The 23,351-nt window shown below is 32.9% G+C and overlaps 2 protein-coding genes across 3 annotated transcripts; both read left to right on the top strand.

Moving 5' to 3' along the window:
- Positions 1–758: 758 nt before the first annotated feature.
- On the top strand, positions 759–9,848 carry LOC141661399 (glutamine--fructose-6-phosphate aminotransferase [isomerizing] 1). The gene is made up of 11 exons (XM_074468403.1): positions 759–1,136; positions 3,221–3,393; positions 4,269–4,374; positions 4,902–5,047; positions 5,677–5,841; positions 6,964–7,324; positions 7,400–7,650; positions 7,735–7,849; positions 7,957–8,212; positions 8,285–8,453; positions 9,523–9,848. Exons 1-11 carry the CDS (start codon positions 920–922, stop codon positions 9,604–9,606), a joined length of 2,043 nt encoding a protein of 680 aa, XP_074324504.1. The 5' UTR covers positions 759–919; the 3' UTR covers positions 9,607–9,848.
- Positions 9,849–13,013: 3,165 nt separating this feature from the next.
- On the top strand, positions 13,014–19,350 carry LOC141719445 (uncharacterized). Of its 2 annotated transcripts, XM_074521830.1 has the most exons (4): positions 13,014–13,687; positions 17,074–17,110; positions 17,550–17,654; positions 18,929–19,350. In XM_074521830.1, the coding sequence occupies exons 1-3, from the start codon at positions 13,097–13,099 to the stop codon at positions 17,618–17,620; spliced, it is 699 nt and encodes a 232-aa protein (XP_074377931.1). In that variant the 5' UTR covers positions 13,014–13,096; the 3' UTR covers positions 17,621–17,654; positions 18,929–19,350. The 2 variants fall into 2 exon arrangements, with proteins under 2 accessions (XP_074377931.1, XP_074377926.1); XM_074521825.1 differs by lacking the exon at positions 17,550–17,654.
- Positions 19,351–23,351: the final 4,001 nt, after the last annotated feature.

The following is a 23,351-nucleotide window of genomic DNA, read 5'->3' on the forward strand; positions in this document are numbered from 1 at the left end:
ATCTCAAAAATAACAAACATTTACATAATTATTTATGAATAAGATCTCATCAATTATATACTATTTATACTATTTGAACTTAACTTAAAATTATACACAATGAATAAAATTAGTATTTAGTATTTAATTATTTATATGTAATTTTAATAAAATTATATAAAATAAAAATAAAAATATAAAAATATTAAGAAAGACCCGTGCATCACACGAGCCGTAAGCTGGTGGAAATCAAAAGTTGAACAAGAGCTTAGAAGTCCAAACGCTAGTAGAAACGAACTTATAGAATAAATTAATTAGTTCGATACCTATTATATTTTTTATTTGAATTTATTTATTTATATATCAAAGTATTTTGATTATATAATTAAAATATACTTGTAATTTTAATTTGTAAATAAAATATATAATAATAATTAAATTTACAAAAATGGTTCAACTTTTTTTCATTTATACGGTAGAAAACTGTGGAAAATGTGTGAAAAAATCAATCGATAATTATAAAAACGGATTCACATTTGTTAGACTTTCTAATAACAGTGAGCAGTCTGGGCCTTGTGTAGCCTTTTAACGCGTGCCAAAAATGCACATGACATGACCCCCTTGAATGCATAAACGTGACAAAACCCCTCCAATCAAGCGTTCACACGTGTCACCCCTCTCACTTAAAATGAAATAAAAAACATTAAATCGAAACAAATCGACTCAAGTCTCCGCACCAAAATTAAAAATAAATTAAATAAAAATAAAACCCACAAAAAAGTCAACAAGTCAAAATCTAAAAAACCCTTGTTTCTTTCTTTTTTCTCCCTCCCTTCCGCAGTGTATATATAAACTGTAGCTCTCGTTGGATCATGATCACCGAGCAATACATACACATAGACACACAGAATAGATAGTAGAGAGAGAGAGAGATTTGGAAATGTGTGGGATATTTGCGTACTTGAATTATGGAGTGAGTAGAGAGAGAGGTTACATTTTGCAAGTACTTTTTAATGGACTTCGTCGATTGGAGTATAGAGGTTATGATTCTGCTGGAATTTCAATTGATTCTGTTAATGATTTCAATCTCTCTATGTCTCCTCTCGTTTTTCGACAAGCTGGAAATATTGAATCTCTTGTTAAATCTGTTTATCAAGGTACTGCTCTCTCTCTCTCTCTCTCTCTCCTTTGTCATTTCTGTTACATATGTAATTATTTGTGTAAATTGAGGACCTCTCTCTCTCTCTCTCTCTCATTTCTGTTATATATGTAATTGTTAATTGTGTGTGTGCGAAAATAAGGACCTCTCTCTCTCCCTCCTTCCCCCCCCTCCCCCTCTCTCGCTCTCTTTTGTCATTTCTGTTTACATACGTAATTATGTGTATGAAATTAAGGACCTCTCTCCCTCCCTCCTTCTGTCTCTCCCCCTCCTTCTCTCTCTCTGCCTCTCTGCCTTATCTCTCTCTACTGCTGCCGTCTTTGTCAATGCTGTTATATGGAGTATGTATTTATGTGTGTGTGAAATTAAGGACTTCTCACTTGTAAATTGAAACTAATGTTGTGTTTGTTTGGGATGAGTGAAATGAGATTTGAAGTATAACTAATATTATGTTATATATGTAATTGTGGTGGTTTTAGAGTAATGTGTGATCTCTAGGTTTTTTAATCATTGGCGGTGAGCGTGAGAAATTATTAACTCTTAATTCTTATATCGGAAGTAAGTAATTGTGGCGGTTTTAGTCTAGTACGTGACCTCTACTTTTTATTGTCATTGCTATTTTGTGTGTGGGAAATCAAGAACCTTTCATTAGTTATTCGGAAGTAAAGATGGCTTTTTTAGTCTAATGTCTGATCTCTAGGGCTTTTGTCACTACTAACTACGCGATCTCTGATATCTAGGGCTTTTGTCACTACTAAACTACGTGTTTGTGTAAAGTTAATAAAATTTATTGCAATTTTAGTTTAAAGTGTCATTTTTCCGGGCAGTGTATAATAGAAAAGGGAGACTGGGAAAGAGCAGGGCGCTTCCTTTTTCTTGTTGTTTATATAGGTTCAAGAATTCGTATTAAATGCAAGTTTTAAATTGTGTAGGATAATAAATGTTTTATAAATTTCTATTTTTAAATGTGGGAAGGAAGATTTTTGTCCATAAAGAGAAGGAAATCGTTCGTATTTTGATGTGGAGTTATGTGCTTACTTTTGGATACATGTATGTCGAAATTTTAAAGTAGTCTTTGGATTACATAGCATTGGAGATACATGGTCTATCCAATTCGGAATGTTTAGTTGCAGACAATTGTTTCAGTTTGATGAGTCTATGTAGTCATAGAATTGGACAAGAATTAGTATTTACAAGGTGACAACGATGTGGTAGTTTGTCAGAGATATGTCGTGTTGTGGAGGATGTCTTGTAAAACTAGACATTGTAGTAAAATATATGATTGCTTAACTTCTCCCACTTCGCTTGGGAGTTAAATATAAACTTTAATTCCTTGTTTATTAGAAAAATGACAAAATGAAAAAGAGACAAAAGATAATTGGGCAACTACGACAGTCACAAAATCGGAATGAGTATCTTTATTTATGTTCATTATGATCCCCTTTATCTCAAGTCTATGTACGCCGCAGTTTTTAACAATATTAAGTTGTACTTAGATACTATTTTTACTAAAAATCACCAATCCATATCCTCATCTGTGATATTTTTAATGAACAATTTTGGAAATTTTTCTTTGACATGCTGTTATTTAACTTTTCCTTGTCAAAGAGAAATGAATCTTATTCTTCGCATTCTAAATTATAGCTTTGTGCGTTAAGTTTGGGCCTGTATCGGTACTCTTTTTTGTTTTAAAAAAATCAATTTAACTAAATTATGCATCAGAAATATGTGGTGTTGCCACTTGACATTATTTTGTTGGAGATATTTATTTAGTTATTTATTAATCAAATCAGTTGTGATATCATAGCTAATGAAGGTGTTAACTTTAAAAATTCAAATAAAATAAAATTCCTACTTTAAGGCAGAAATGCATTAAGGGAACAAATTTTACGTCCCCAAGTCCCAACGCGTTAATCTTGTAGCCCTTGGTCTTAATAATATTGGTATTCTCGAAGTGGTTCATGTAATGGAGACTTCATATTTGATGGTTATTTCTGCTGCATTTATCCATCTACACTGGCATGTTGCTTAATTGATGATGATCTGATTATTCAGAACTAATATCAATATATTTTGTCTCAGAGGTCGCCTCTACATATTTAAATTTGGAAGAAGCATATTCTGTTCACGCTGGAATTGCACACACTCGCTGGGCAACACATGGCGAACCAGCTCCAAGAAACAGCCATCCTCAGTCTTCTGGTAGTGGAAACGACTTCTTGGTTGTTCACAATGGTGTCATCACTAATTATGAGGTTCAATTGGGATCTTTAAAAGTCTCAAATATTACTTCTTTTTATTTTTTGTTCTGTCATGATTGATCTGCTAAAAGATGGGATTATTCAACATTTTGGTGTTGTTAATGATCAAGCTTTCCTCCTCTGCTGCCACTTAAATTTAAACTTCCAAGAGCTCTATGTTTTTTTTTCTTGACTGAGCTAGAATATGTCCGTTGAGATAATTATGCGGAAGGGAGATCACTGGTTGGTTTTATTTGCCACTAGAGACTGCTGGTGTAGGTAGATTACTGGCTAGTTTTCTGTTTAAAAAGGCACTGAAAACCTTAAACAGCATAGATTAAGTTGGTGAAATTACATATTGATAGTTCATATGCACAGAATTTCAGAAGTCTGGTTATAGTGCATGATGCCTAGTGTATCACGACAATTTGAACAAGGGATCTCCACGACACTGGTTTTTCCTCTTCAGACCAGAGGATTTTATTCCTCAATAAAATTAAATCAAGCACATTTTTTGAAAACAAGTTTTTTATAAAAGACTATCTGGTTTTTAAAGTAGATGCCAAGCGTTTGTGTATTACTCTACCATTGACATGCCTTGTAGTGAAGTCTAGTGCACTCCTCTTTAAGACCACGAGGACGTTGCATTAACAATATCAACTATTCAGATGTGTGGTCCACAATCCACATTCTGCCATGTCAGAAGTTTTTAGAATATATATAATATTCATTTCTTTCTCCTTCAGCTATATGTGACTTCTTTTATTGAGCGATTGCAGCTTTGGATGGATCGATATGTCCATTGATGCATGTTCAATATTATTGAAATTCAAATAATGAATTGTTTGAGTTTTGACCTTACCAATATTGATCCTGTCTACGCCCTGCAGGTGTTAAAACAAACACTAATCCGTCATCGGTTTAAGTTTGAATCTGAAACAGATACAGAAGTGATTCCAAAGCTTGCAAAGTTTGTATTTGACCAAGCAAATGAAGGTTTCTTTTTCTTGCTTTATTATTTTTTTTCCTTTAAAATACTATATATCTTTATTTAATAAGTAAAAGTAGGTAATCTGACATTGTTTACCAACTTTTTGGAACATGTGGTGCAATATTTTTCTTCACTAAATATGCGAGCCCTTGGCTTTAGCTGTGCGTACCTTTAGCCATAACAGAGTGCCTTCTTTTTATATTATTTCTTCAGTGTCTCTTGTTATATTTTTGTGTTTGTCAAATTGTATATTGAACATATTTATTTATAAATTATTCAATGCTATATGGAGGTCTCCTAATTTTCTACTCTACTTGGTTACTTATTTTCTCAAAGCCTTCTTAGAGTGTTTTTGTCTTTTATATTGTAAAATAAACCTGTTTAAATCTTTATATTTCAAATGCTTCTTGATGGAAATGTTATTGCTTCTTCAAAAACAAGATGTTAATTTAGATATTCTTATGAAATACATATATTGTGCAAAGTCGTTAAATAATGAGGTTGTAATGTTATTTTAATATGTTATGTGCAGGTGATCAGGCTGTTACATTTAGTCAGGTTGTACTTGAAGTTATGAGGCACCTTGAAGGGGCATATGCCCTAATTTTTAAAAGCCGGCATTATCCAAATGAATTGATTGCTTGCAAGCGTGGAAGTCCACTGCTTCTTGGTGTGAAAGTAGGTTATGTGTACAGTTTTCTATTATGATATAGCAAATTTTTTCTTATGATGAGTATCTCTGCTGGACACTCTTCCCGTCATACATGTTTCAGATTCAGCATGACATGGTTGTGGTGAGGGGATTAGAGTTGGATCCTTTCATGTTATACTTACAACCAGACAAGACATTTTACACTTTAGTAGTCCAATTAAAAGTTAGAATCCAAGGTCCATGATCTCTAGAGAACTTGTATTATACATTATCCTTTCATTTTGTGTTATTGAATACTTATAAATGATTAAAGGCAACAAATTTATTAGTATTTGGCATTAATTTTAGAAACAAAGAATATATATATATATATATATATATATATATATTTCTATGTACCGCACTAGCATGTCAGTAACCACACTAATTTCGGATTTATGTCCAAGAACAAAATATATTCGAGCTTGAAAATCTGACTGATGCTTTGATTGTAAACCTTGTCGACATGTTCGGTTAACATAACATAATTTTCCTCTTTACTGATGTATCTTATAATTTGTAATTATTTCTGTGCTTGTAATTTATTTTCATTCCTTGTAATATACTGTAAGTAAAATAGTTCTTACTGTTCCATAAAAAGAAATTCTCACTGCAGGAATATCCAGGAGATGGAGAAACCCCTGCTTCATTTAACGATGCTAGATTTCTTTCAACAAATGATCAACCGAAAGAATTATATTTTTCAAGTGATGCTCATGCACTAGTCGAACACACAAAGAAGGTCTTGGTGATTGAGGATGGTGAAGTTGTTCACCTTAAGGTATTCATCTTGCATCAATAATCCATAATAAAACCTTTTGCTCTGAAATTTATAAATGTATGGGAATGGCTCTCTTCGTGATTCGTTCAGTTAAGAGTAAAATGGATAATGTATTCCCTAAGTTTGCACATTATGCACTTTGTGCACCTTAACTTTTGATGCTGCACTTTGTGTACTTTAAGATCCTGTGCAAAATATGTACTGCTCTAAAATAGAATGTTGAGGCTTTATAGTCAAATGTGCCACTCCCGGTCAATTTGTTTGCTCAGTTTTGCATATTTCCAGCAGTTTCCGCTGATTGTAATGTGTATTAGGGTCCGTGTATTTTCCGGATACTCAATTTTATATCCGGACTTTGTTGCCATATCTGTTTCGTCCATTGTTAGATATATATGATATATCTATATTCATCTCGATTGTCCCCTCCTGTTCATTATTATAGATGAGTGAATACGGTGTTTAATTTTCTGTTCATGCTGTGCCACACACCAAAGTCATTAGAATATGTCCTTCCATCAAACTTGATTGAAACGGTTGGTTCAGAATTCTGATTACATGAGCCAAATCATGGCATTTGGTTTGTTATAAAAAATAGTAGAAACAATTTGATAGTTTGAATTTTATGGTGAAGCAAAGCTGAATGATTAAAAAGGTGCATCTAAACAAGCATTATTTTTTTCATATGATTATTTTAGTTTGTTTACTTTATACAGTTCAGCTATATGTTTTGTTTTCACTACTGTTCTTGATCAGAGATTTAGAGCATTAGTATGCAGTTTTATGGACCCTGTTATCCTTGGATCCGTAATGAATTGGTTTCAACTTTATGCATGAAACTCAAAAATCTTTATGGTTTTAGTGCTCTAGGATAGTATAATAATTATAGGTGTATTCGTGTTTACAATTTAAGGGTATTACAAGGACTGACATTACTTAATAAGGAGTGGAAGTAAAATAGTTATATAATTCTATACTATCAAGCGTAACGTATCATAATCAGCTTCTCAAGAAACTAAGTAAATCTCTTAGTTTTGAATGTCGATCCTGATACATAATTGTGTATATTTGTACGTATAACATATTAGATAAAGCTTAATTACTTGCTAATATTCTGTGCCTCAGAATGGCAGTGTGTCAATTCTCAAGTTTGATGATGGCAAGGGAACTCTTAATGGTCCTATTTCTAGGCCTGCTGCTGTGCAACGTGCATTATCCATTCTTGAGATGGAAGTGGAGCAAATAAATAAAGGGAAATATGAGCATTATATGCAAAAGGAAATTCATGAGCAACCAGAATCTTTGACAACAACAATGCGGGGGAGACTGATACATGGAGGCTCAAGCAAAGCCAATACTGTCCTTTTAGGTGGACTAAAGGATCACCTTAAGACGATCAGAAGAAGTAGAAGGATGGTCTTTATCGGTTGTGGTACTAGCTACAATGCTGCTTTGGCTTCAAGACCTATTTTAGAAGAACTTTCTGGTCAGTGTTCAATCTTAGCATTGTACTATAAATGATATAGTTTTATTTGTTCATTTTTTTATATCTACTGTATAGGTATACCCGTGACGTTGGAGATAGCTAGTGATTTATTAGATCGACAGGGACCAATATACAGAGAAGATACTGTTGCTTTTGTTAGTCAATCTGGTGAAACTGCTGATACACTGAATGCATTGAACTATGCCCTAGAGAATGGTGCATTATGTGTAGGTATTACGAACACTGTAGGTAGTGCAATTGCAAGGAAAACACACTGTGGTGTACATATAAATGCAGGCTCCGAGATTGGTGTGGCAAGTACAAAGGTAATTACTTGTGTTGCAAATCTTTAGTTGACAGATTGTAGACTTGCTGGTTGATTATTTAATGTAATGAAAAATGACCGGCAGGCTTATACAAGTCAAATTGTGGCAATGACTATGTTGGCTCTAGCAATTGGGAGTGATTCAATTTCAAGTGAAGCAAGAAGGGAGTCTATTGTTGATGGTCTTGTTGATTTACCGAGTATGTATAGTTTGGTCCTCCTGCAATCTTATACAGGAAAGTTCCTTCTATCTTTTTTATATTTCGATGTAAATTAAATATTTTTGGGAAATCTTTTCTGAATTCAGGTAAAGTAAGAGAAGTATTGAAGCTTGATAACGAGATGAAAGATCTTGCAAAATTACTAATTGCTGAGCAATCACTTCTTGTGTTTGGAAGAGGATACAATTATGCAACAGCACTAGAGGGTGCTTTGAAGGTGAAAGAGGTGGCCCTTATGCACAGTGAAGGAATACTTGCTGGTGAAATGAAACATGGTCCACTGGCTTTAGTTGATGAAAACCTTCCAATTTTTGTTATTGCCACCCATGATTCATGCTTCAGGTTAGTATACAAACTCTGCGTGCTTGGAAATATGTAGTGCTACCCGTAACTTACGTTTTTCACTTTTGACAGCAAACAGCAATCTGTAATTCAACAATTGCATGCTCGTAAAGGTCGACTAATAGTGATGTGTTCAAAAGAAGATGCTGCCTCTATGAATGTTGGTAAATATGTTCGAGTGATCGAAGTTCCTCACGTGGAAGACTGTCTGCAACCTGTAATTAACATCGTCCCTCTTCAGGTTGGTTAAATTTTGCTCTTTAGAAATTTTAATTCGAAAGTCTCTGCTCATATTTATTTGCATTCTTAATCTATGTTACTCAGCCTCCGGTAAAAGTGTTCAACATGGATACATGTCCAAATATCAGACTCGGCAACATTTCGAAAAAACATACACATGTTTTGCCCTAAAATAAGTGTCCATGTCCGAGTGTCCATATCAGGGTGTCAAGTGTCCGACTTGGATACTTGATGGTAAAATGAAGAGTCCTGAGTAACATAGAAAATATACATGTTTTTTCCCTAAAATAAGTGTCCAAGTTCGAGTGTCCATGTTGGGGTATCAAGTGTCCGACACGGGTTCTTGATGGTAAAATGAAGAGTCCGAGTAACATAGATTATAATCCCTATGTCTTGAAAAATTAGTAATGGACACATTCTTAGCAATGGCTTTCCTGCAATGTTAGACTCACCTGAGGGAGAGTGTCAGTGCATATGTTGTATGTTTATTCAATCTATTTTATGTTTGCTGTTTAATTTTATATCATGTAAACTCTTATCCTCTCTGAAAGTATGATGGTGTTTTACTTGTTTCGGGCCGCCGCTGATTCTCTGGTATCTGGTTTATAGTATTAATTTCTGCACTGACTTTGGGATGTAGGCCTGCAGTTCCAATATTTGTGGTCCATTATTGAAATCCGAAATAATTCAAAATTTGAAAGTATCTGAATAAATATTATTAGAGTTGTAGTTATAATATTCTTTTGAAAGAGGTAGTTATAATATATATAAATTGTGTCATTTGAATTTTTAAAAATACATAATCAAGTTTAAATATAATTTGTTTTCAAAATTGTTTTAAATACTCTTGCAACAAAAGATCGGTTGAAAATTTTATGAGGTAATACCCTATTATTATATCACATGGTATATAATTTTAATATATTTTTACCCTAAAAGAATTCGGACCCCTCAATTTATTTTCTATGCCAGCCACTGTCCATCTGTATTGATACATCATGATTATACCTGAACTGTTCCTATTTTTATTGCAATTAATACACAATCATTTCTGTTTTTTGTTGTTGCAGCTTTTAGCATACCATCTTACTGTTTTACGGGGTCACAATGTTGACCAGCCTCGGAATCTTGCAAAAAGTGTGACAACTGAATGAAGATGATAGATTATTAACAGACTAGCATATTTCTTTGGTTATTTATACATAAAGGGTAAGACATCTGAACCTAGATATCTTTCGTGTACTTTCATGGCTTGTCTGGTACAACTATTGCTGACATAGTGCAGCTTAGGCATATTTCGGGAATTAACCCTTATCAAAATTTCCGCAGAGACTAATTCAAGATTTAGTGAATGTTACATGTATATTAGTCCTTTCAATATCGTCATTGGTGATTATCTTGGACTTTCTTGATACATATTCTCCCAACTTATCACTAATGGATTCTGATGTTTAATAGCTGTCAAATATTAATACTCGTCTGACTTGTGCGTGTGTATAAATTCCAATCCGTTACTTCTCATTATCTATTTATGTATATGTTATTGTTCAATTCCATCGCACTGTAATTCAGGATATATTTAAGAGAAAAAGAAACAAGAAAGGGTCAATGGTATTCAAGGAAGTGCATAGTTGGGTTCAACCGGTTTAACAGATCAGTATAACTATCAAGAAATTCTTCGTACAAATTGTGGATTTAAACAGCGAGTATTAACGATGATTACCAGTGATGGATTTAAATTTTAGAGTGACAATTAACACATCTTCGTCATGGAAACAATCAAGCAGAGTGCAAAATTTAAGGCTAGATATTAGATATTACTCCTATTGATAACGGTTGTACATATATTTCACTCACAAAGTTCGGTAAAAATTAAATAATCAATTTATAGATGCTATAAATTTATACATTTAAAACAAAGAAAACGATGTTAATTTGGAACAAAAATGTTTTGATTAAATCATAAAAATACAATCCCAGGTAACTATTACTAGTGTTGTTCACGAACCGGTCCGCGCCGCCGAGTTTTGATCGAACGAGCCAAATTTTAATTCATTTTTTGACTAATCGAACCGAGCCGAACTTTCTTAACGAAGAAAAAATTGTGTTCGAGCTTGAACTCGTTAACTAACGAGAACACGAGCTTTTATCGAACACAATCGAGCCGAGTCGAACCGAGCTGAACACAAGACGAGCACGAGGTTTCTCCATCAAAATGAACCGAGCCGAGCTGAGCCGAGCCGAACTGAAGTAAAAAATTCTGGTCAAACTATTGGTTGACTGTTAAATAGCAAACCAAATAAATTTATTATTTATGAAAGTTTTGTCATATCACTAAAATATATAACAGTTGAATCATTCATAACTATTTTTAAACAAATCGAAACATTAATATAAGACTAAACAGTAGTAGGAAGTACTGGTCAAACTACTGGTTGACAGTTAAAATAACAAACTAAGTACATTTATTTTTTTTTCTAAAGATTTTATTATATAACTAAAATATATAGATCTTGACCATACGACTTGGATCATTCATAAATATATTTAAACAAATCGAACATCGATACGAGACTAAACAAGTAATAAGTATTTGTCACATTATGCGTTAATAGTTAAAATAACAAACTAAATACAATTATTTTTTTCTAAAAGTTTTATTATATCACTAAAATATGTAGATTTAAACATCCGTATGGTTGTATCATTCAAAAATATTTTTAAAAAAATCGAAACATAAATATGGGACTGAATACTAGTTATAAGTAATATTCAAACTATAGTTTGATTGTTAAAATAACAAATAAAATTAATTTATTTTTTTCTGAAATATTTGTATTATCACTAAATTCTATAGATCTTGACATCCGTACGGTTCGATCATTTATAAATATTTTTTTTTAAAAAATTGAAATATCAATATGAGACTAAATACTAGTAAAAAGTACATGCCCGCAAGGGTTGGCTCAGTTGTTTAAAGAGGGGATAATTATCCTCTTGGTCACAGGTTCGAATCCCACGGGAGGAGAATTTATGATTATGCATTATGCATCCTGAGTCAGAGCCGGTTTACCTTGGTTGTTAACTGTTAAAATAGATAATCAAAAATATTTATTTTTTCTATATCACTCAAATATATAGATCTTGAAATCTGTACGGTTGGATCATTCATAAATAGTTTAAAAAAATCGAAATACTAATATGAGAATAAATACTAGTTACAAGTAGTAGTCTAATCATTTGTTAATTATTAAAATATTAAATTAAATAATTTTTTTTATCTGAAACTTTTTCTAGATTACTAAAGTATATATCTTGACATTTATACAATTAAATTATTGAGAAATATTTATAAAAAATCTGAACAATATTCAAAATAATCCAATATAAAAAAATTTTGAATTCCAATACTGAAAATTCCGATACAATATAAAAATTTAACTCCAAAAGACTCCTAAATCACCTTCTAAGTCAAAATTTAGAGAGAATATACTGAAAATTAATTAGAACAAACTCCTAAGTTATCCTCAAAATTTTTTTAGTCACTATTTCCTTCTCAATTTTAGGATTCTCTCTACTCTCTTGAGTTAGAGTCTGTCGCTTAATTGCGGTTTACCTTGATTCACGTGATTTGCAGGCTATTGTATGAGCCTGTATGGTTTATCCAGTGCGCACCCGAAGGGTAACGGGGTTACCTACGATAAAAAAAACATGCAAGAGAAGTGTGCAATTATAGATAATGTGTGCACGTTCTTTATATGAAAATATCTATGTTCAAAATATAGTTTAAAAAATAAATGGAAATAAATTTGAGAAGGATTGTTGGCGTGAGAAGACAAATTTTTATCATAAGTAATAAGGAGCCCATTTAATAATTTTTTTTTTGAGGATAGAAGCACTGAACTCCTGGATTTGCTCTAAATCCTTTTTTCAAACCATAACTTTCACCTTATTCAAACCGTAACTTTTAATTACAAGAAACCTAGCTTTTGCTTTCAATTAAATCGGTCAATCTGTTTTAATTAGGCGCAAAGAAAGTTCATACGGTTAATTCTCTCTGTTATGTAGCTCGAATCTGTTCAAATTAGTGTGTGGTGTTCTTCAATTTTTGTCTTTATGCTATATTTCTATTGATGTTCTTTAGTGTTTGTATTTTTAAATTGCCGGTGCTAAGTGTTTATTTTTGTTCTAGGAAGATGTCGAATATGTGGTTTCCATACATATATTTTGTTTTTGTTTTAATGTGGTGAATATGGTGGCTATATAATTAAATGAAGAGCTAAAGAAGGGACTTTTCCTGGTTCACTTCTAAGTATGCAAGCAATGTTTGTCCAGCTATTACATTGTAGAATAATAAAGATTTACGTAGTGTAATGTCACGAATTGGACCAGTTTGGATTTTTAAATGTTTAATGGGCCAGTGTATTGTTGGGCCGTGACTAGCTAGATATGAAGAATAGGTTGCAAGTCCAATAGAAAAACATGTGCTTAGGTTTAAGATCCATATATAATGTCTTCTATGTATTGGGATCATTAAGAAATGAATGAAGGAGTTATTTTTATCTTTTATTTTCTGTACTTTCCTTTCCCGTACTTTCTTTTTATGTTAGTAGCTTAAATTGCTTATTCTAAGTTGTCAAGATAATGACAATTGGTATCAGAGCTCTCGATTTCTCGGACATGGCGAACTCCCTCACTATCAATTTTCCTATTGTTTCATATTCACCAAACTCTTTTCAAAACCCTAATTTCTTTCATCCTAACCAATACAACTCACCCCCAACCCCTGCATATCAGTATACACCTGCCCCAACACCTTCATATTTCTATCACGATGTTCAACCACCACCATATCAATGTTATACCACTACTTACACACCTGACTTTTCACTGACTTCGATGCTTATAACTGATATTACGAAGAATTACTTACACTATTTGGATGATAATGTTAGTCAATTAGATGCAAAAATGGGTCAAATCCGCCTGTTATTTGAGAAGAAAAATATAGTGGCAAATCGCTGTGATATTGCTCAGGAAGATCAGTTTGAGGTAAGTGGGGAAGCTTGCAAAGAAAATGTGGAAGTTAAAGCAGAAGAGGAGGGGTCGGATAAAGTCAATCGAATGTTAGAGATACTTGAGAATATGGGAAAGCTCCTCACTGATATGTCAAAATCGGTAAAGGAAGATGCCAATGATGATAATACCCAGTCAAAGTCGATTCTCCCAAATTTGGTAAAACAACCTTCTACTCGTGTTCTTTGTTCAAATGTTAATAATCTAGATAGTTTAAGTAATTTTGAGAAAATAGAGAGTATTGATTGCAAGGATACAAACGAATCGTATATGTCACAAACTACTAAAGTTGCCTCCAAAGTGTTTGATGCTAGTGCTGAAAAAGTAAAATATTTAGTATCAATACTTATGGCTAGTGAATCAATTATTTTAGCTTCTCAGTCATGTAAGAAGAATGTATTAAATGCAACTAATGTGTTTGCCATAAGTTTCGAGACAAAATGTGATACAAACTTGTGTTATAAGCTTCAGGAAGACAAGCGTGGTAAGTATCGTATGAAAGGGAGATATAAGGAAATGGATAAAGGTCGAGACGATGGAATTAAGAGTCCTGCTAAAGAAGAGGTTATTTGGATGATGAATTTGTTGAGGTTGGGAAATAGATTCAGTAATGTAAGAGGATATAAAAGGTTTAGCAAACAGTCTTGTAGGAATTTAATGGGCTGGGATGGCGAAGGTGAAATAATGTGTTATAAGCTTCACGAGGATGGGGTGAAAAAGTCCTAAGACGAGCAGGTGGAATTGTAGGAACTCCTCTGTTTGAAAAACAAATTCAATGTCATTTTATACCACCTGATTTCTTGTTTAACAGTTTTGCGGTGGGTGTCATGATGAGCATGTTTTTTCAATTGAGTGATAACTCATGGGAGAGGGAACGTGAAGCCGAATTCCGGAATGCCAATTATTTAGCTTGTCGAGTGACATTAGATCTAAATGCTTGTAATTGTGAGAGAAAACACTGTGAAATATATGTGATCATTATTCTGTCAATCAAAGTTTGTCTAGTATTCATGGAGCCACTTTTCAAGAGTATAATTGTCAGTAAAGATCTTAGTACTGTGGTGTCTCTTGAAACTAGTAAATTCTGGTATGCGTGTACCGTGGACATTAAAAAACTTGCGCCATATTTAAGTACAGTTTCATTGTCAAATTTGGTTTGTGATTGTGATGGCCAGTTGTGTGCTGAAGCTGAGGAGGATGGATCTATTCAATTGCAAAACCAAAATCTCGAACTCTGCTTCTGTAGATCAGAGGGAGCTAAGATTGTAATTCTAGGTGTCATAAATGATTCTTATCCAAAATTAATCCCTAGCGAACAATTAGTTGGATATAATAAAGAGCTATTGAAGGGTGGACACTCAACTACAAAGTTCCTATATGCTGATTTCAATAGCATAATATCAGGAGAGAAGAAGGTGCTTCACCTTGACATCGAAGGTGCAAGGTTTTATTATACACTGCAAGTGAAACTTAGTCTTTTGGAGCCGGTTTTCATTGTGAAGAATCAAGCATCCGCGCGAGCTTTCAATTATATGGGAATGTGTGCTTTTCAGAATCAGAAGGTGGAATCTGTGTTCGAGGAAATGCAGAGACCTGGTATTTTGTGGGAAAATATGTTATTGTTCGGGCATGCTTTTGAGAATATGCAGGGATCTGGTCCGATTACTCATTATCTCCATCAGGATTTCATGGAAATATTTTCTACTGATTGGGCACTTGAAAACGATGTTGTAAAAGAAATGAGCGAGCTTAGGAAGAAAAAGAAGGAGTACGCTGCCTTCTACAAGAACCTCACTAATGACTTTGACTGGGATGAGCACTTAAATGTAAAGCACTTCTCTGTTGAAGGCCATCCTAAAATTAAAGTTGTTCTACTTGATCCTAAGAGGGAACCCCCTGATCTATTTGACATGAAGAAAAAGCATAATAACATCAAGTTGTATTACCATCGTGTTTTCATCGTGGACAACTATGAGGAGTTGATCCCGAAATACTTGAGCTTTAGTAAAGATACTGTTGATTCCGAGGATCTCCCGCTGAACATCTCTAGGGAGATGTTGCAGCAAAACAAAATCCTTAAGGTCATTCGCAAAAATTTGGCGAAGCAGTGCTTTGATTCATTCTCTGCAATTGCAGCAGATACAAGTATAGTGGAAGTTGTGAACAAGAATATAGAAAAGAGTATGAACTCTGTCATGATAACAACAAGCTTGTCGAAGGGTAACATGAAGCAGGGGCATAAAATATCAATATACTGTAAGTTTGGGCTTGTAGCTCTTGTGGAGAAGTTGATTGAAGAAACATATCAAATTGAATTTGAGGATTGGAAATTGATGGCTTTTAAATGCGTAGAATTGTTTAAAAAAATATGGCGTTTAGGGAGTTAGTACAGCTCAATCACTCTACTGGATGTGACTTCTTGGTATGCTGAGCTTATCTCCGATGATAGAGTCATTACTCTTTTTGATGGAAACGTTGCCAAGAAGTATACTCCTGGGAATGTTAGCGAGGAAACAGAAGGTATAAGCGTTTTATATGGCGATATGGTTCTTCCTTACCTTTACGAGAATTCTGGCATCTCTTCATATCAGTTTCCTTTGCTACAAGGCATTGTCAAGCGAGCCACGGCTACGAGTCGTCGTTGTCAAAATCCATGAGAAATGATTCCAAAACTGTGTGGACCAGCTAAAGAAATATGTTCTCGGAAGTTTAGTCCTTTAGATGATTTTCTAAATTATGATGAGAAGCCTGAGATGATTGAACAAATTATGGTAGATGTAATTAATCAATTTGGACTCACGCCAAGGCCTCAAACTTCTATAACCAAGTTGCTAACTAGACCGAAGATGTCGTCTTGCCAAGAGCTTCGCTGGTTGAACGAAATTAGAAAAATGGAGTCAAGAGTCTAAGTTCAATTTCTCTCTCACTTATAAGGCTTGCAAATAAAAATTTCAAGTACCAGGGGTATTTAAACTACAAGAGGGAGGCATTGTCACGAATTGGACCAGTTTGGATTTTTAGATGTCTAATGGGCCAGTGTACTGTTGGGCCGTGACTAGCTAGATATCAAGAATAGGTTGCAAGTCCGATAGAAAAATATGTGCTTAGGTTTAAGATCCATATATAATGTCTTCTCTGTATTGGGATCATTAAGAAATGAATGAATGAGTTATTTTTATCTTTTATTTTCTGCACTTTCCTTTCCCGTACTTTCTTTTTATGTTAGTAGCTTAAATTGCTTGTTCTAAGTTGTCAAGATCATGACATGTAACTTGTGTTTAGTCTAGTATGGACAATTTCTTTGTTTTGCAGATCATCTCACAGATCTACTCACTAACTATTCTCCCTTCCTCAACAATATACGTACGCAATAACAGTAGGACTTTGAGGATCATTCTAGTTCTTTCTTTCTTCATCTTGGGATTTTATTTACTTTGGAAAAAATTTAAAGTCACTGGGCTCTTTTTATGACTTAGTTGTACTTTTAAAGTTAACTGAATGGTTTATATAATTTAATGGATATCACTGACTCATGTTTGATTCAGGTGGAAATGATACTTGAAGCCTTGGAATATGAAACTGGTATGTCTTCATTTATTTATCGACGATAGTTTTTTATGATTTAATTGCACGAATATGACCCCAGTTATAATTTTTTTGCACAAAACTGGCCGAGTTTTAATAATAGGCATCTGCATGACTCTTTTTTAATTTTTTTAACACGCGATTGCATTCCGTCAGTTTCATCTAACAGACGTTAAATCAGAAGGGTAAATTAGGAAATGCCTATTTTTAACTCCTATTATCCTCATATACAGTGTATCTCTATAACCAAATAATTTCAGTCGTTGATCTTCTTTCCTGCACATTTTACTGACATTTCACTAGAAGAATCTGAGAAAATAAAAATTTTCTCCAATATCCAATATTTTCACACGCTTTTATGGGTAGACATCAGGCCTAGCAAGAAATAAGTACTCATCAGTCCTAACAACTATTAGGGCTTGTGATGTGATTCCAGGGGATTGTAAGTTCATGAATGCGAGTTCTGAGCCAGAAATGATCCCAAATGCTTCATTCGAGTACATGTGAGCAGGGAAGGAATGCATGCAGGCAATGGGTTTTGGTTAGTCTAATCTTTCTCATGTCTGCAATGGTTACTCTCATCTTATTTCACTAGTTTCGGCTAAATTTCATTTGTTCAATTGTTCTTTTGTATAAAGAGATGTGCTATAAGGATATGATCTATAATGTAGCATATATTAGCTACTAGTGAGAAAGGAATTAGATGGGAGAGTACTGATTTCTGAAGAAAGAGTAGAAGTATTAAAGGATTTCGAGTTTTAATGTCTAGATTCGAGTATTTGATTAGGTCTCGAGTCAGTAATACTTCTTGTTCTCTTTGTCCCTTCTTGTATGAGAAGTCTTTTTTGCAGTTTATTTTCTTTTCGACTCTTGAAATGAATGATAGTTTGGACTTTGGTTACCTTGTCTTTAATTACAGTATGATGTATCTACATGTTAATTAGAAGTTAACTTGAAGCTCCTCCAGGCTGTGAACTTCTTGTTTGTCAAACTGCCTTGCTGTATCCCATTTGAATTCACAAGTTTGTGTAGATAGTGACATTCCTATAAGATTTTAAAAAAGACTTAATTGCAAAAGAGTAGAACAATTTCACCATCTAAGATGCAACTTCAAGGTAACATGTTGAAAACGGGTTCAATTGCTAGAGAAATGGACTTAGAAAGGGAGTTTGTTTCGACTTGAGAGTGTTCGCAACCAGCAGCATAGACAACATATGATTGGCAACTTATCTAGTTTGTCTGCTAAACCAATATGGAATAACAATCAGTTTAGGAAAATGAAATGGACTAATCTTGAGGTTTTTGTCACCGCAAATGTAATCTCCAACTAATCATCAGTTGCGTAGCCAAAACATGAATCAACAACTTAGGGCGAGTTACACATCCCACAACGCATCCTCTCCGTCTAGAAAAGTACCTGCATACGGGTTTGATTCTTCGGTTGCAGTGACAACAACAATTATGAATTCAAGGTCATCAGTATTTGCCAATCGCAACCATAACTTTGGATTCACTAACCATACTTAATTTTCTTAAATGCCCTCTAGTCTGCATATATATACAGGGGTTGTGTGTAAACAATATGATTTTACCAATTTAGCCTTCTACTTAATTTAAAAAATTAAAATATATAACGTCCGTTAAATGCAGTTGACGGAATGCAATCGTGTGTTAAAAAATTAAAAAAGAGTCATGCGGGTGCCTATTATTAAAACTCAGCCAGTTTTGTGCAAAATAATTATAACTGAGGCCATCTTCATGCAATTAAGTCTTTTTTTATTACAGATATTAACTTGATACTATGTTATTGAACAGTGTTTCATGAGTTGCAGTCCATGATAGAGATGTTGACAGGGGTTAAGAAATCTGTTGAAGGGCACTCTTCTCATGCACAAAGTTGTGTTATTGTGTTAAGCTTCCAGAGAAAAAAAAGGCAGACACTTGTATTTTCTGCAACTATTACCCCGTCTTCCGATTTTCGGAAGAAGCTAACGCGTGGATCTTTAAAATCAAAACTCAACGATGATTTGCATTCAATGGAACATTTGTAGCATCAGTTGATTAACATTTACAGGAGAATCAAAGACTAGTGAAAAGCAAAATGGTTCCAATAGAGGAGCTCTCTGCATTCTTAACGTTGTTTTTATCTCCCACTTGAGTTGATAATGTTGTAGATTTGAGAATTATATTTTTAATTTCTTCAATATTGTATCACTACACCATATATTCGATATCGGAACGAGACTGTTAAAAAATTGTTGCAATAAACTGCCTTTTTAGTAAATTTTACACAATGTTAGATGTATTGCAATGCTTTCCAAGTTTGTTACAGTTGAGTGTGAATGGTGACAAAAATTGAAGACGGTGATAAGTTAGTTGCTACAGATTACCCAATTTGGGCTCCAAATCTTTGGCGGGCTCCAAAATAGAAGCGAGACTTCCAAATCTTTTTGCAGCTCAACAAGTCAAAATTGAAAAGTAAATCTAACTTGCAATAATTCAGACAAACTAACATAAAACAAAAACTAAAAACTTAATTCAGACACAGACATAGATAGAGTGAGAGATAAAGTGTGTGTGAGAGAGAGATTGGCGATGAGAGACACACATGAGAGAGACGAGGTTGGCGACAAGAGACTCAAGACTACCGAAGTTCGATTGAAGATTAAAACTCGAAGACTTTTGGCGACAAGAGTTAACTTTTCAAGCTCGAATACTATTGAAGATCGAGGTATGTCCAATTCAATTTGGGGTTTTGTTTTCTTTTATAAGTTTAAAATTTTGTATTTTATGTTAATTAGGGTTTATGTTCAACAATAAGTTACTATTTCGATTTGGGGGGTTTTGTATAATTAGGGTTCTTATGTTTGAGTTTATTAGGGCTTTTTTCTTATATGTTTATATTCTGTTAATTAGGAGTATTCACTGAATGTTTGAGTTAATTAGAGTGTATGTGTTTGTTAATTAGTGTAAACTAGCTTTATTACCCGTGTAAGGCACGGGCTAGCTTTATTTATAAAAAATTGCTATTTTTTGTGTACTTTTACGATATTTGCGTGTTGTTTCATACCATATTGCGTGGTTCATGTTAAAAGACTAATGTAACGACGGACATCCTTAAATTTATATTGTGTCGCGAATGTAAAGTTTAGAGTACACTCTTACCATTAAAAATAATGGTTTTCTATCAAGTCTCAATGATTTTTTCAACTGGAGATACCAAAAATATTATAATGTTTAGGTGTCATGTTTATCAAAATATGGGGGCAAAATAGTAATTTTTTTTGCACGGTCGAACTCGAACTTCAAATTACTTGGCTCATAAGGTTCACGAGTCTTATCGAGCCGATATTATTTTTTAATAGAAATATATTTTTATCTAAATATTTAATATTTTATTAATATTTTATATATTAATTAGAATCGAATTCGAGCATAACCTATCATGTTTCGAGTTTTTGTCAATATTTGGTAAAATTGATTCAAGTTTTCGAGCTGAACTTGAGGCTACCAGACTATTTACGACCCGAGTTTCATGCTTGATTTAAGATTCGGGAAAAACCGAGCTCGTGCTCGAACCCGAACATTTTTAATCGAGTTCAAGTCTGAAAGTTTTCGACTCGGCTCGGTTTAATTATACCTTTAGTTGTTGAAAATTGGTATTTCAAAGTGACTTAATTACCCAATTCTCAATATTTAATAGACTATTATTAAATGATAATATATTATCAATAAGTTAATATGGTAATATAATATCAACAAGTTATTTATTTAATATTTGTAAATTTTTTATAAATAAAAAAATAATTAAAATCACGTGGTTGTACATGAGTATAAAGTTAGTATATTGTAGTGAGCTAATTATTCAAATCTTAGAATAATTTTATTATATATCAGTATTAGATTATATAGGTTTACCCATCCAATATAAAGAAACAAATATATAACTCGGTACTTGATGTTATCAAAATATAATCAAATGAGCCTCTAGCTCAATCGATTGAAGTCACATGTTTGGATATAGGTGTCACAGGTTCAATTCTCAAAGCCAATAATATTTTTTCATATTTATTCAAATAAGGGCGCAAAATATTAATTTTGAATTATATGTTTTCCCTAAAAAATTTGAACCTATCGAACTTTTTACAACATGAATTTCGAGTTTGAAATTTAAAGTTCGGTTGAACTCGAGTTCGTGCTCGAACACAGACATTTTTAATCGAGTACGAGCCTGACAATTTTCGACTCGACTCGGATTGATTATACCCTTAGTTGTTATACGAGTATAAAGTTAGTATATCGATGTGAGTTAATTATCCGATTTTCGATAATTAATAAATTATTATTATATGGTAAGATATTATCAACAAGTTAATATGATAATATATTATCAACAATAAGTTATTTATTGAATGTATAAATTAAAAAAATTATAATACCGTTGTTGCAAATGAGTGTAAAGTTATTATATTGTAATCAGCTAATTACCCAAGTCTTAGAATAATTTTATTCTATATAAATATTGAATTATATAGGTTTAGTCACCAAAAATAAAGAAAGAAGTATGTAACTCAATACTTGATTTTATCAAAATTTAACCAAATGAGCTTCTAACTCAATTGGTTGAAGTCATATGTTTGTTATAAGTGTAAAGTTAGCATATCGAAATGAGTTATTCAATCAAGTCTCAAATCATTATGTTTTATATAAATATTAAAATAAATATAAAATTTAATATAAGGCACGACACCTCGTGTAAATAAATAAGTTTTAACTCAATATTTAATGTTATAAAGTTTAACCAAAAGTGTCTATAACTCAAGTGGTTGATGTGTTTAATTTGAAAATAGTTGGCATAGGTTCGATTCCTATCAGCAACAAATATTTTCCCCAAAAACTTGATGCTACAGATTATAATAAAAAACAAATTTTATATAAATATTAAAATAAATATAAAATTTAATGTAAGGTAAGACACCTCGTGTAAATAAATAAGTTATATCTCAATACTCAATGTTATAAAAGTTTAACCAAAGTGTCTCTATCTCAAGTGTTGATGTGTTTAATTTGCAAATAGTTGACATAGGTTCGATTTGAAAGGTTTTTAGCACATAAACGCAACGAAAACGTAAATTAAAATCTTAAAAAACCCGAAACCCTCCGCAGGATCCATGCGAAAAATAATATTTAATTCGTAATTCAGTATGTTTACCTTAAGAAGCTTTACGTTAATGGAAAGATGGAGGTCTTTAATGGTGATCCAAAAATGATGAACGGAGATCCTTAGCAGCTGCTCCTCAAGTGTGAAGCACTCCACCGGTATCCACCAAGAAAACGATGTAATAAAGGAGGAGGAGATGGAGAGAATTAGGGTTTTGTAAATCTTTTTGGTTTACCGCAAAAATATGGTCTATAATAGTATATTTATAGGCAAAATTTTCAGCTGAAAATTTTCCTATAAAATATTATTATTATTAACCCTTTATTATTTTCACTAATAATTAAAACACCTTTTAATTATTAATCCTTTTTCTAAACTCTTTAGAAATAATTCTCTCACTTGATTTAATCTCCAAAAATTAAATTCTTAATTAATAATATTAAGAACCTTTTCTTAATTAATTTATAATCAATTAAATCTCATTTAATCAATTATTAAATTTGCCAATTATTTATTTATTTCATAAATAAATAATTATCAGCCATTATTAATTAATTCCTCCACCATTAAATCATTCTCTTTTATGGTGTGACCCTGTAGGTTCAACATTAAGCCGGTAGTAGAAATAAATAATAGTAAAACTATTTTATCATTATTTATATAAATTCTCTAATTCGTTAAATATGATTAATTAATTAATCATATTTATTCTACATCGTGATGTATACTTCTCAGCATATCGCGACTATCCGGATAATACGAATTCACTGCTTAGAATACCAAGAACCTATTCAGTGAGTAGTTACTGTACAATCAATTCCTTCTACCCTGCAATGTCATGATTAAATACAAGGCATGGAACTTGTGCCAAGCCTATCTTATTTAATCACTTGCTTTCCCATTCACTATGTTTAGTTCTATTTAATGTAAATTAGAAACTCCTTTCTAATTTCATTCACTCTGGCCAGAGATTCCTGAACTAGCATAAGTGGATCAGTATTGAACATTCTCTTCCTTCACTGGAAGGAGTAGATCCTTTATTGATCATACACTATCTTCGTGTACAAATTCCTATAC

The sequence above is a fragment of the Apium graveolens genome, chromosome 1 (assembly GCF_009905375.1).
Source record: "Apium graveolens cultivar Ventura chromosome 1, ASM990537v1, whole genome shotgun sequence".
Lineage (NCBI taxonomy): Eukaryota > Viridiplantae > Streptophyta > Magnoliopsida > Apiales > Apiaceae > Apium > Apium graveolens.

Bases quoted from the DNA above. Each gene is read 5' to 3' on its own strand.
- LOC141719445 (XM_074521825.1), top strand. From the start codon at position 13,097: ATGACAATTGGTATCAGAGCTCTCGATTTCTCGGACATGGCGAACTCC. The intron at 13,688-17,073 runs GTAAAACAACCT...TGTTTGATTCAG, and splicing joins AGTCGATTCTCCCAAATTTG to GTGGAAATGATACTTGAAGC. The intron at 17,111-18,928 runs GTATGTCTTCAT...GTTATTGAACAG, and splicing joins AGCCTTGGAATATGAAACTG to TGTTTCATGAGTTGCAGTCC.
- LOC141661399 (XM_074468403.1), top strand. From the start codon at position 920: ATGTGTGGGATATTTGCGTACTTGAATTATGGAGTGAGTAGAGAGAGA. The intron at 5,048-5,676 runs GTAGGTTATGTG...TTCTCACTGCAG, and splicing joins CACTGCTTCTTGGTGTGAAA to GAATATCCAGGAGATGGAGA. The intron at 7,325-7,399 runs GTCAGTGTTCAA...TCTACTGTATAG, and splicing joins TATTTTAGAAGAACTTTCTG to GTATACCCGTGACGTTGGAG.